The 11,773-nt window shown below is 35.2% G+C and overlaps 1 protein-coding gene across 1 annotated transcript; it reads left to right on the top strand.

The window, feature by feature from the left end:
- The first annotated feature begins 1,454 nt into the window (after positions 1-1,454).
- LOC107623618 (uncharacterized) lies at positions 1,455-4,654 on the top strand. The gene is made up of 9 exons (XM_016325949.3): positions 1,455-1,791; positions 1,873-1,995; positions 2,711-2,791; positions 2,880-2,968; positions 3,078-3,152; positions 3,628-3,689; positions 3,768-3,824; positions 3,963-4,142; positions 4,304-4,654. Exons 2-9 carry the CDS (start codon positions 1,873-1,875, stop codon positions 4,381-4,383), a joined length of 747 nt encoding a protein of 248 aa, XP_016181435.1. The 5' UTR covers positions 1,455-1,791; the 3' UTR covers positions 4,384-4,654.
- The last annotated feature ends 7,119 nt before the right edge of the window (positions 4,655-11,773 follow it).

Here is an 11,773-nt window from a genome sequence, read left to right as displayed (position 1 = left end):
GTGATGCTAGTTGGTTTGCTTCTTTTGACTATGCTGGTTTTGGTTGTATCATTCGCAATCCTGATGGATGTTGGTTGAAAGGTTGCACTGGGAAAGTCGAAGTGTGCAGTGTTTTTTTTGCTGAATTGTATGCAATTTGGAGAGGTTTACTTCTTGCTTGGGAGAGTGGATTTCATGAGGTTATTTGTGAAACAAACTGTTTAGAAGCTCTTTTCTTGGTAAACCAAAGAATGCTTGGTAAGGATATTCCGGAATGGGATTTGGCAAAGCATATACAGGAGGTTATGAATTGGAATTGGAGAGTCTCTATTCTTTTAATTCAGAGGACTGCAAATAGTGTTGCAGATTGTATGGCTAAAGCAGCTGCTTCTGTCGCGGACATTCACTCGAATTAGAGCCAACCATGGAGTGAGCTTCAACATCTAATAGATTTAGATATGACCCTAGCCAATTAATTTGGTTTTGTCTCTTTTTTTTCTTTCTTTTCTATTTAGTCACAAAAAAAAAAAGATTAATATTTCAATGTGCCAATTTAGTAAGTGAAATAATAATAGTAGGTACTTCTAATGTAAAAATCTTAAAAGTTGTTGTAGTCTTAAAAGTGAGTTCTAAAACAGCACTACCATCTTCGTAAGAGAACACGAAATTCTTATCTTATTTCCGTGTTGAAACCACCACATTCTGATATCTCAATTTGAAAGTTATCTATTTGATACAAAATCATTCATGAGTTACTCTTAAAAAAAATTAATAAAAAAAATTAAGTAACTCCATCTAATGGAGCTCTTTCCCACAAATCCATCAAATACTTTGCCCATGTAATTATTGAGTAAGGCCTAATTTGACGATTCTTAAAATGATTGATAATTTATTTTACAAAATAATTTTTTTAAATATTATTTTTAAAAATTATTTTTCAAAAAATTTACTTATATATAATATATCAAATTTAATGTTTACAAGAATATCTAAATATTTTAAGAATTTAAAATATATAAAAATATTTATAATAAAATATAATAAATTTAAATATTTAATAATTTTTTAATTATAAAAAATATTTATATATTTGTTTATGTTTTAACATATTAAGACAGGCTTATAAGACTCGTTTGGGTCTAATCTATTAATAAATTTAGAGTTTTAAAATAATTATAATTTGAACTTATTTTATAATAAATTTGGGTTTGTTTGGACGTCGAAAAAGATATTTTTTAAAAGATTTTTTATAAAAATAAAAGTAATTTTATGTTTGGATATCTCATATAAAAAGATCTTTTTATCTATTAATTGTGTTTGTATAAAATAAGAAAAGTATATTTTTTATTCATTTATTATGTGAAAAATATTTTTTTTTAAAAAAAAAATACAAGTTACATGCTATTAAGGATAGTTATAGTGAGAAGGTTTGTAAGTTACACGCGAAGGGAGATAGGATTGGGCCTTATTAAAGAGAGAGGCCCATGAAATGTGAAGGTTTGTTGGGGGATGGCGGTGTGATCGGCGATAAGACCGGGGCCAGAGTAGCCCTACTCATGTGCCAAGTTCTCCTGGAAAGAAACAGCCACATAACACCTTCTGTTTCGGGCCCTAACTTGAAATCTCACAACACTCGACCTGCCTCACCTCTCCGAGACTGCGTCACTTAGCTACTCAGCACTCAGCACTCGCCAAACACCACCTTAGCAACCATATCCCCCTTCCAATCCTCACCCTTCACACGCTTCAGCTTGATACTCCCCTTCCCTTATCTCCCCTTCCCTTTCTCCTTCCCTCTCAACACACACAAAGGTCTTTTCTCTCAATCCAGCTCCTCTTTTTGGTGAAAATAAAAAGTTAAATGATGTTTGCTATGGTTTTGATTTTTGACAGATGGATAGGTATCAGAGGGTGGAGAAGCCCAAGGCAGATAGCCCTATCAACGAGAACGAGATACGCATCACTACACAAGGCAGGATGAGGAACTACATCACCTACGCCACCACTCTCCTTCAGGTATTTCATTAATTGAATTCTCTCATTACTACACAAACCTTACAATCCAATTGTAGTGAGAGTGTGAGGGCCAATTAAATTTCAGGAATCCAAACGATTTTGTAATAAAGCAAAGAGCACTTGCGATGCATGCTTGTCGAAATTCGGATTCCGATCGTGAATCGGAAAGATACAAGATTAATTAGGATGAATGATTTAACGTATTTTTCTATTAAGCAAACATTCAAAATAAACTGTGTTAGCATTTTACAGTAACGAGTAAATTCATTGTACAATTAACAAACTAAATTCTAGATATTTTAGTATCTCATAATTATAATTATAATTATAAATTATAATCACGTAAAAGGTTCTTTTTATATGAGTCTCAGATTTTCTTGTGCGGAGGTGGGGTTGGCCACTGATGTACTTGATGGTGGAGACACAAAAAAAAAAAAAAAAAAAAAAATAAAGAAAAAACAAATAAAAGAAGACACAATTAGTAAAATTCTTCCCTTATTTTTTTGTTTCATTTACTCTCTTCTTTGCTTTGAACTATGAACTATTTGTCTCTGTTTACATAAACTCTTAGTTGGTTTACTTAACTATTGTAAATTGATTTTCTGCTGATGCTGGGATTTCTCCTTTCTATTGTACTTGGGATGTCTTTAGCAAGTATGAATTTCTAGAATCAGGCTAATATTGTATCATTTTTTTTAACTTGTATGTTCTGTAGGAGAAAGGATCTGAGGAAATTGTTCTTAAAGCAATGGGACGTGCTATCAATAAGACTGTGATGATTGCTGAGCTGATCAAGGTGGGAAGGCAGATTATCTTTACTTAGATATGCTGGTCTTCATATTTTTATTTTTGGGTTTTGTGAGTGATCGGTTTACTTGTTTCAGAGAAGGATTGTAGGTCTGCATCAGAACACACAAATCGGATCAACTGATATAACTGACACATGGGAGCCACTAGAAGAAGGCCTTCTTCCGTATGTGTTTTTTATTTTAATTTTGGTTTCTATTATGCTATCCTTCAAAATTCAGATGCTTAATTTCTGTTTGCATGGGAGTGATCAATTGGCTTTGTGTTTTGATCAGTTTGGAGACTACTCGTCATGTTTCAATGATCACAATTACTTTGTCAAAGAAAGAATTGGATACATCCTCGACAGGGTAAGAACTTTTAGTGGATAGATGCTTTGTATGGGTTTTGTTATTTATGAGTCAAGCTATCACTAGTTGACTTAACACTGACTTCATTACTCTCTTTCGTATATCATAACCATACATGTTATGCTCATAAATCAAATGTCTTTTTAACTTCTGCTGTGATGCTGTTTGATATTAATTGATAGACAGAACTGCAACTTAGGTCGACAATAACTTGCCAAGTTTATTTGTTTATATATTCAATGCAGCCATAAGTTTGTAAGGTCTTCTTGTTTGCCAATTGTCATTATATTTAAAAACTACAGGATCAACATAGGGTGTTAATCACAGTATGCTGCTAAATCTAAGTAAAATCCAAACATAATCCTAATAAGATTTATACCTGGGTCAAATGTGCTCTGCCTTTGCTTTATATTTATTGAGTAGATTTTAGATATGTTTAATATTGGCAAGATTCTAAGTAAATTTCATCACGCAGGTACCAAGTTCCTCTTCCAGCTGATCAAGTAAAACCTCTAAATGAATATGAAGAGGAAGGAGGTAAATTAATAAGTTCTATAATATTCAGGAAATCTGCATGACTATCATGCCTTTCTCACTGTAATTTATCTGATACAGAAGGCTCACCAAGGATGCGAGGAAGAGGTCGAGGTCGTGGAAGGGGCAGGGGCAGAGGTATTTCAAGTTCTTTATATAATTTACTTCACTGTAGTTGGATGTAGTTTAGATGTAAGAATTATAAAAAAAAAATTGTGTTCTAGGAGGTTTCTTTGAAATACCATACTTGCTAACAGCACAGTATATTCTATGTAGGAATGTACAATGGGGGTATGGAATATGGTGATGGTTGGGATGGTGGGCGAGGATATGGTGGCAGAGGGCGTGGCCGTGGAAGGGGTCGTAGTTTCCGGGGACGAGGACGTGGCTATGGTGCCCAGCCAGTTGGGTACTACGACTATGGTGAATATGATGCACCACCACCTGCTCCACGTGGTAAGTGCGCATTCTTATATTTGAATTTAATGGCACATATTGCACTGCCACACAAGTAACAGGAAACGTTTCCTTATTTGAACCTTTTAACTTCCTTGAGGCTTATTGTTCCATTTCGTTTCAGCATTTAAGATTTTATAACTTCTTTGATGGTTGTGCAGGCCGTGGACGTGGAAGGGGAAGAGGCCGTGGACGTGGTCGTAATATTAGAGATGGAGCAGGCCGGGGAGCAGCTGCTTGATCAAGTTGTTGTTGGTTATAGTGTATATGTTTCAGTTAGATGGTTGCCTGTGCTTGGTTCTTTATGGGACATGCTTTAATATTAGTTTGAAGTGTTCGTGTTGCAGCCATGTTCCTGCAATTTTGTTTCTTTTATTTTCTTCTGTAACCTCTTTGATTTCCCAAGTTCTTTAGATTCAATTAGTTAGCTTTCCATTGTCTCAGACTACAAAGAAGGAGAATCATAATTGTAAAATTTTTTAACACGTAATTATAGCAGTAAGTTTTCTTAAGTGGATCTTGTGTTTCTGTTGCAATTTTGGATACGAATTATTAGCGATAAATTAGTATCGTCTCATATGGATCTTATATATGGATTTCAGCTATTCAGGTTTGCTAATAAAAAATATTTGGAATTAAATTCAAAGAAATATCTTTTGAATTCAAGCCACTTGAAATTTACGGGTATCGAAAATGACATTTTAGTTACAGAAGGCTTCCTGGCCCTGGTATTGTGGATAAAACATCATTAAGATTAAAATTGTTGGCGGTTAAATTTATTTTTTTATGGTAGATTGTGATTTACAACCGTAGCAGCTCGGATTATTAATAATAATTAATGATTAAGAAGCCAACTAATAATAAAGCAGTGGCAGATTTCCTTTATTATATAGCAAGATAAAACTTTAATAGCATATCATGTAAATGACCTAGTTATTTAAGATGGTGTTTAAAAAGGAGACAAAAATGAGATATAAACTATAATATTTAGGATAAAGTATACAAAACTAAGTTATGTTCCAAGGTAAAGTATACATAACTAACTTATATTTCAGATATTTCAGTAGCTTATTCGTTTAAGATAAAAATAAATAAATAAATAAAAAATACCCTAACCGTCAACAACTGTCATTATCGGCGAGCATTGTTCCTAGCTTATGAAATTCCTATCCTTAAATATTCGACAGTCACCAAGGACCTCCCGGAAACCTCCACGGAGACGAAGCAGCGCTCCTAATGGCAGACGAAGCAGGCATGAAGCTGTCCTCGGGGCGAACAGCGTTGAAGCCAACTGCGATTAGCTTCAGGAGGATGAGAACCTCCCTGTGTTCTTTCTTCTTTCCCACTATTGTTCTACTTTTTATTTTGATTTTGAAGTCCTCTTCTTATGTTATGAGATTGTTAAATATGATTTTGACATATGTTTATGAGATTATTGTTGTTGGTGGTAGAATTTGGTGATGACAGAGGTATGGTGGTGGAGTGAGAGGTGGGGTGAGATTGGGGATGAAGGATAGACTTAGAATATGACATTTGTAATGAGGGAATTTTAGGAAAAAGATATTAATGAAGTTCAGTCTTCGTCCCTAAAATTTCAGTTCCTTTTGTCTCCACTTTCTAGAGGTGCTAAAAGGACTGAAATTTTGTGTCTCATGGCTGAAATTTTAGATTCAATCTCTGGCTACCAAGCACAATATTGAGTCCTAGTCCCCCAATCTTAGTCCAAATACCTCATACCAAACTCTACCTAAGAGATTAGCCTCACATACCATCATTTATTATTGGTATTACGTTCGCACGCGTGCAACTCCACACACACATCCAAGTTATTGTGAATTGCTTTCAAAAATGGAATTGGTCCTCTTAATTTTTTTTCAATTGATGTTAAATATGATCTTTTGTCATTTAACTCTTCTTTTACATACTTTTTCTTAATCTCATTTAAAAGATATATGATAGGAGATCATATTTTACTAATTAACATGTGCTTTTAAGGTACATATTAAGATTATTACTAAGACAATGAGCAAAGAGAAAAAAATATATAGAATGTGTATTGTGTATTATTCATTGTGTATCAAAATATATATATATATATATATATATATGGAATGTGTATTGTGTATTATTCATTGTGTATCAATATATATATATATATATATATATATATATATATATATATATATATATATATATATATGCATCTTTTGATGCATACGGTTCACAAAAGATCGCAAAAAAAAAAATCAATATGTAGATTTCAACCCCTTTTTTATTACTTTATGACTCTTATGGCTTTGCTCCTTTACTTCTGTTGTCGGCATACCGGTCTTGGCCTTTTGCTCTTGAGACAACTCGGGAAATCAAGGAATTTCGTCCTAAGGTAGCGAAATTCCTTGTCGGGTAAGTTCCGACCCGCACGAAAGGAGTAACGATCTGGGCACTGTCTCGGAGAGAGGTTCGGTGAAATAGACATATCTGTGAAGATGCGGACTACCTCCACAATATATATATATATATATATATATATATATATATATATATATATATATATATATATATATATATATATATATATATATAAGAAGTATTCTGTACACCTCATCATAATTCTAACAAACCAGAGAAACCCATAACAAATTCTTATCCTAACAAAAAGATTTTATATGATGAGTCACTACTTTTAGAAAGAAAACAAAATATCGTGTATGAAGAGAGGTGAGGATGATTTAATCTGGTTGGGCCTGGTCTTTTTTATATTGGGTCAATAATGTTGACTAGTTTAATATGTTCCCACAACCTAGAGGATGGTATATGCCAAGAATATCTATCTTGTAAAGATTGATGTGAAAGAGTTAAGTAGAAAGATGCTTGGTGAATATGGCCACAAGTTGACCTAGAAGGAACATAAAGAAGCTTTCTTATCCTAGCTTGAGCCTTTTGGCGTACCAAATAGCAATCTACTTCCAAATGTTTAGTGTGCTCATGAAAACTAGATTCACAGCAATATGTAATGCACTTTGGTTATCAAGAAATAAAAGAGGAGGGCAAGCACAAGATATTAAGGAATTTCAGCAAATTGAGGATCCATAAAAGCTCACAAATGGTACTAGCAATATCCCGATATTCTACTTTGGTGAAAGAACGAGCAACCGTGGTCTAGTTCTTAGTTTTCCAAGACACGAAGGAATCACCTAAAAATAAACAATAGCTAGTTAAAGACCGACGTATATTTGGGCAACCCGTCTAATCTAAGTTACTAAAACCACAAATTAGATGATTGGAACTCCTAGGAAAGAAAAGTTCCTTGCCATGACTAGTCTTAAGATATCGAAGGAACACAGACAACTGCTCTGTAATGAGCTTGAGTCAGAGTTGCTAATAATTGACTAAGCTATTGAGTTGCATAAGTAATATTCGAACAAGTGGTTGTCAAATAAATTAAACGACTAACCAAATGACAATACACAAAAGGATCCAGAAGAAGAGGATTATCAACTGAGAGAGTTTGGTTGTGTTATCCATAGGAACACTAATAGGCCTGGCTCCCAAAAGATCGGAATATGTCAAAAGATCTAAGCAGTATTTATGCTACGAAAGTGTAACCCCTTTACTAGAATGAGCCACCTCAATGCCCAAAAAATACTTTAATATTCCAATATCTTGATGATGCGGATTTTACATACCACAGCTTACCGGCAAGTGCACCGGTCATACCAAATAATAAACTCAGGTGAGTGAGCGTCGATCCCACGAGGATTGATGGACTAAGCAAGCAATGATTGGTTAGTTGTTCTATTTAGATAAGTTGAAATGAGAGTTTTGAGTGTCAAATAGCATAAAAGACAATGAAGTAAGAAGAGAAAACAGTAGATGATTGAGAAAATTGTATGAGAATGGAGTTAAGGCTTTGGAGATGTCTAAATGTCCGGATTAATATTCAATGTCAATTACCTTGATCATGCAAAGATTGAGTTTATGGCAAACCCTAAGTGATTGGATTCCTATCCCTAGGCAATTCAATATCCTCTAATCCAACCAACTGTCAATTCCTTGATCAATCAATTGTATTAGTGGGTTAAGTTCAAATTTCGATTTATAAGCCACATAAACCCTAAGAACCCAAAGATGATGCAGTTATATGTCATGTACCACATTAAGTCCAGATAATTAAGGAGTTGTGAGAAAGGGTTTCAAGATGTAATTCTAGTGATATAACTTTTTTAAGATTCAGAAGAATTCAATTTATAATAGAGTTATTTTCCAATACTCACTAACCCGTAGGATGAAGAACGAAACCAATTCTTAAACATAAATCAATGCATTAATCAAGAGTAGAAGAATAAATAATTATTAATCTATCAAAGTAAACAGAGCTCCTAACTTTAACAATGGAGGTTTAGTGGCTCATAGTGTAGAGAAAACCCTAGGAGAGAAAAAACTGTAAATTACAGAATGAGAAAAATTAGGAGAAGAGAAGTCCCCGCGAGGGTAAATCTCTATCCTATTTATAGTCCTAATTGAAATTGATTTAAAAATTAAATTAAGACCTAATGAATCTTTTCTAATTAGTTATTTGATTTGAAATCAAATCATGTAGCCTTCCGTTGATTCTTGCTGCACGTGTGGTCCCCCTTCAAAATCTCGCTATAGGCGCTAAATGCCAGTGAGTAGGCGTTTAGCATCCAACATCCAGAAAGCCTTGCACAATTTACGAGGCCCTCAGCACTAAACGTTGAGTCGTGGCATTTAGTACCACCTGTCCAGAGAAGAATTGGTCTTGTTACGCTCTTACAATCGTGCGTACGTGCAGCATGTGTATACCCATGACTTCTTTTTGCTGCACCAGTGATGCGTATGCATGAGCCTCCTTTGTTTCTTCATGCATTTTTCACCAATTCTTCATCCGAATGCTACCTGAAATCAACAAATAACTATAGAAACTCAAAGTAGCATTCAATGGGGGTATAATCCACTAAAATCCTTAAAAAATCAACAGAATGTCATATAAATTATACAGAAAAGATACTAATGATGCTTGGTGCACGAATTGTGAATCACACTTTTCACAACTAGTACCACTAACCAGCAAGTGCACTGGGTCGTCCAAGTAATACCTTACGTGAGTAAGGGTCGAATCCCACAGAGATTGTTGGTTTGAAGCAAGCTATGGTTATCTTGTAAATCTTAGTTAGGAGGTCAATTATAATTATCAGTTGACTTGCAAATGAACAAGGGAACATAAAATAAATACTTGGTATGTAATAATGGAGAATGTGTTGGAGTTTTGGAGATGCTTTGTCTTCTGAATCTCTGCTTTCCTCCGCCTTCTTGTCCATGCACGCACGTTCCTCCTATGGCAAGCTGTGTGTTGGTGGATCACCGTTGTCAATGGCTACCATCTATCCTTCCAGTGAAAAGGGTCCAAGTGCGCTGTCACCGCACGGCTAATCATCTGCAGGTTCTCAATTGTACCGGAATAGGATTTACTATCCTTTTGTGTCTGTCACTACGCCCAGCACTCGTGAGTTTGAAGCTCATCACAGCCATTCAATCCCAGAATCCTACTCGGAATACCACAGACAAGGTTTAGACTTTCCGGATTCTCATGAATGCTGCTATCTATCTAGCTTATACCACGGAGATCCTGATTAAGGAATCTAAGAGATATTCATTCAATCTGATGTAGAACGGAAGTGATTGTCAGACACACGTTCATGGATTGAGGAAGGTGATGAGTGTCACAGATCATCACCTTCTCCATAATTAGGTGTGAATGGATATCTTAGATAGGAACACGCATGTTTGAATGGAAAACAGAAATACTTGCATTAATTCATTGAAACACAGCAGAGCTCCTCACCCCCAACAATGGAGTTTAGAGACTCATGCCGTCAAAGAGTACAAAGTTCAGATCTAAAAATGTCATGAGATACAAAATAAGTCTCTAAAAGTTGTTTAAATACTCAACTAGTAACCTAGGTTTACAGAAAATGAGTAAACTATGATAGATAGTGCAGAAATCCACTTCTGGGGCCCACTTGGTGTGTGCTGGGGCTGAGACTAAAGCTTTCACGTGCCTGGGGCTGTTTTGGGCATTCAACGCCAGCTTTGGATCCTTTTCTGGCGTTGAACTCCAACTTGCAACTTGTTTCTGGCGCTGGACGCCAGAATTGGGCAGAGAGCTGGCGTTGAACGCCAGTTTACGTCGTATATCCTTGAGCAAAGTATGGACTATTATATATTGCTGAAAAGACCTGGATGTCTACTTTCCAACTCAATTGGAAGCACGCCATTTAAAGTTTTGTAGCTCCAGAAAATCCATTTTGAATGCAGGGAGGTCAGAATCCAACAACATCAGCAGTCCTTTTTCAGCCTGAATCAGATTTTTGCTCAGCTCCCTCAATTTCAGCCAGAAAATACCTGAAATTACAGAAAAACACACAAACTCATAGTAAAGTCCAAAAATGTAGATTTTGCCTAGAAAATAATGAAAATAAACTAAAAACCAACTAAAACATACTAAAATCTATATGAAATTAACCCCAAAAAGCGTATAAAATATCCGCTCATCACAACACCAAACTTGAACTGTTGCTTGTCCTCAAGCAACTATACAAATAAAATAGAAGACTAATAAGTCAAGAAGCAATAATATCTCAGAGTTTTTGAGTGAAGCTCAGATTCTAATTAGATGAGCGGGACTAGTAGCTTTTTGCTTCCGAACAGTTTTGGCATCTCACTTTATCCATTGAAGCTCAGAGTGATTGGCATCTATAGGAACTTAGAATTCAGATAGTGTTATTGATTCTCCTATTTCAGTATGATGATTCTTGAACACAACTACTTTATGAGTCTTGGCCGTGGCCCTAAGCACTTTGTTTTCCAGTATTACCACCGGATACATAAATGCCACAGACACATAATTGGGTGAACCCTTTTAGATTGTGACTCAGCTTTGCTAAAGTCCCCAATTAGAGGTGTCCAGGGTTCTTAAACACACTCTTCTTTTTGCTTTGGACCTTGACTTTAACCGCTCAGTCTCAAGTTTTCACTTGACACCTTCACGCCACAAGCACATAGCTAGGGACAGCTTGGTTTAGCCGCTTAGGCCAGGATTTTATTCCCTTAGGCCCTCCTATCCACTGATGCTCAAAGCCTTGGGATCCTTTCTATTACCCTTGCCTTTTGGTTTTAAGAGCTTTGGCTTTTTCTGCTTGCTTTTTCTTTCTCTCTCTTTTTTTTCTCTTCTTTCTTTTTTCTGCAAGCTTTGTTCTTTGCTGCTTTTTCTTACTTCAAGAATCATTTTTATGATTTTTCAGATTATTAATAACATGTCTCATGTTCATCATTCTTTCAAGAGCCAACATATTTAACAGTCTTAAACAACAAATTCAAAAGACATATGCACTGTTCAAGCATTTATTCAGAAGATAGAAAGCATTGCCACCACATGTTACTAATTAGAATTTTTCTTATTAAAAACTCGAATTTTATTGCCTCTTATTCAAAAGATCTACTATTTTATTCATGTTTGCTGATGATGAGAAAAATAGACTATAACTTAATTGGAGGTAAAATCAAAATAGACACTAATTACTACTATATGACTCCTAAGGTAAACTCCTATA

Source organism: Arachis ipaensis, chromosome B10 (assembly GCF_059453495.1).
Source record: "Arachis ipaensis isolate K30076 ecotype BB chromosome B10, ASM5945349v1, whole genome shotgun sequence".
Classification (NCBI taxonomy): Eukaryota; Viridiplantae; Streptophyta; class Magnoliopsida; order Fabales; family Fabaceae; genus Arachis; species Arachis ipaensis.
This window is presented reverse-complemented; position numbering and strand designations above follow the sequence as displayed.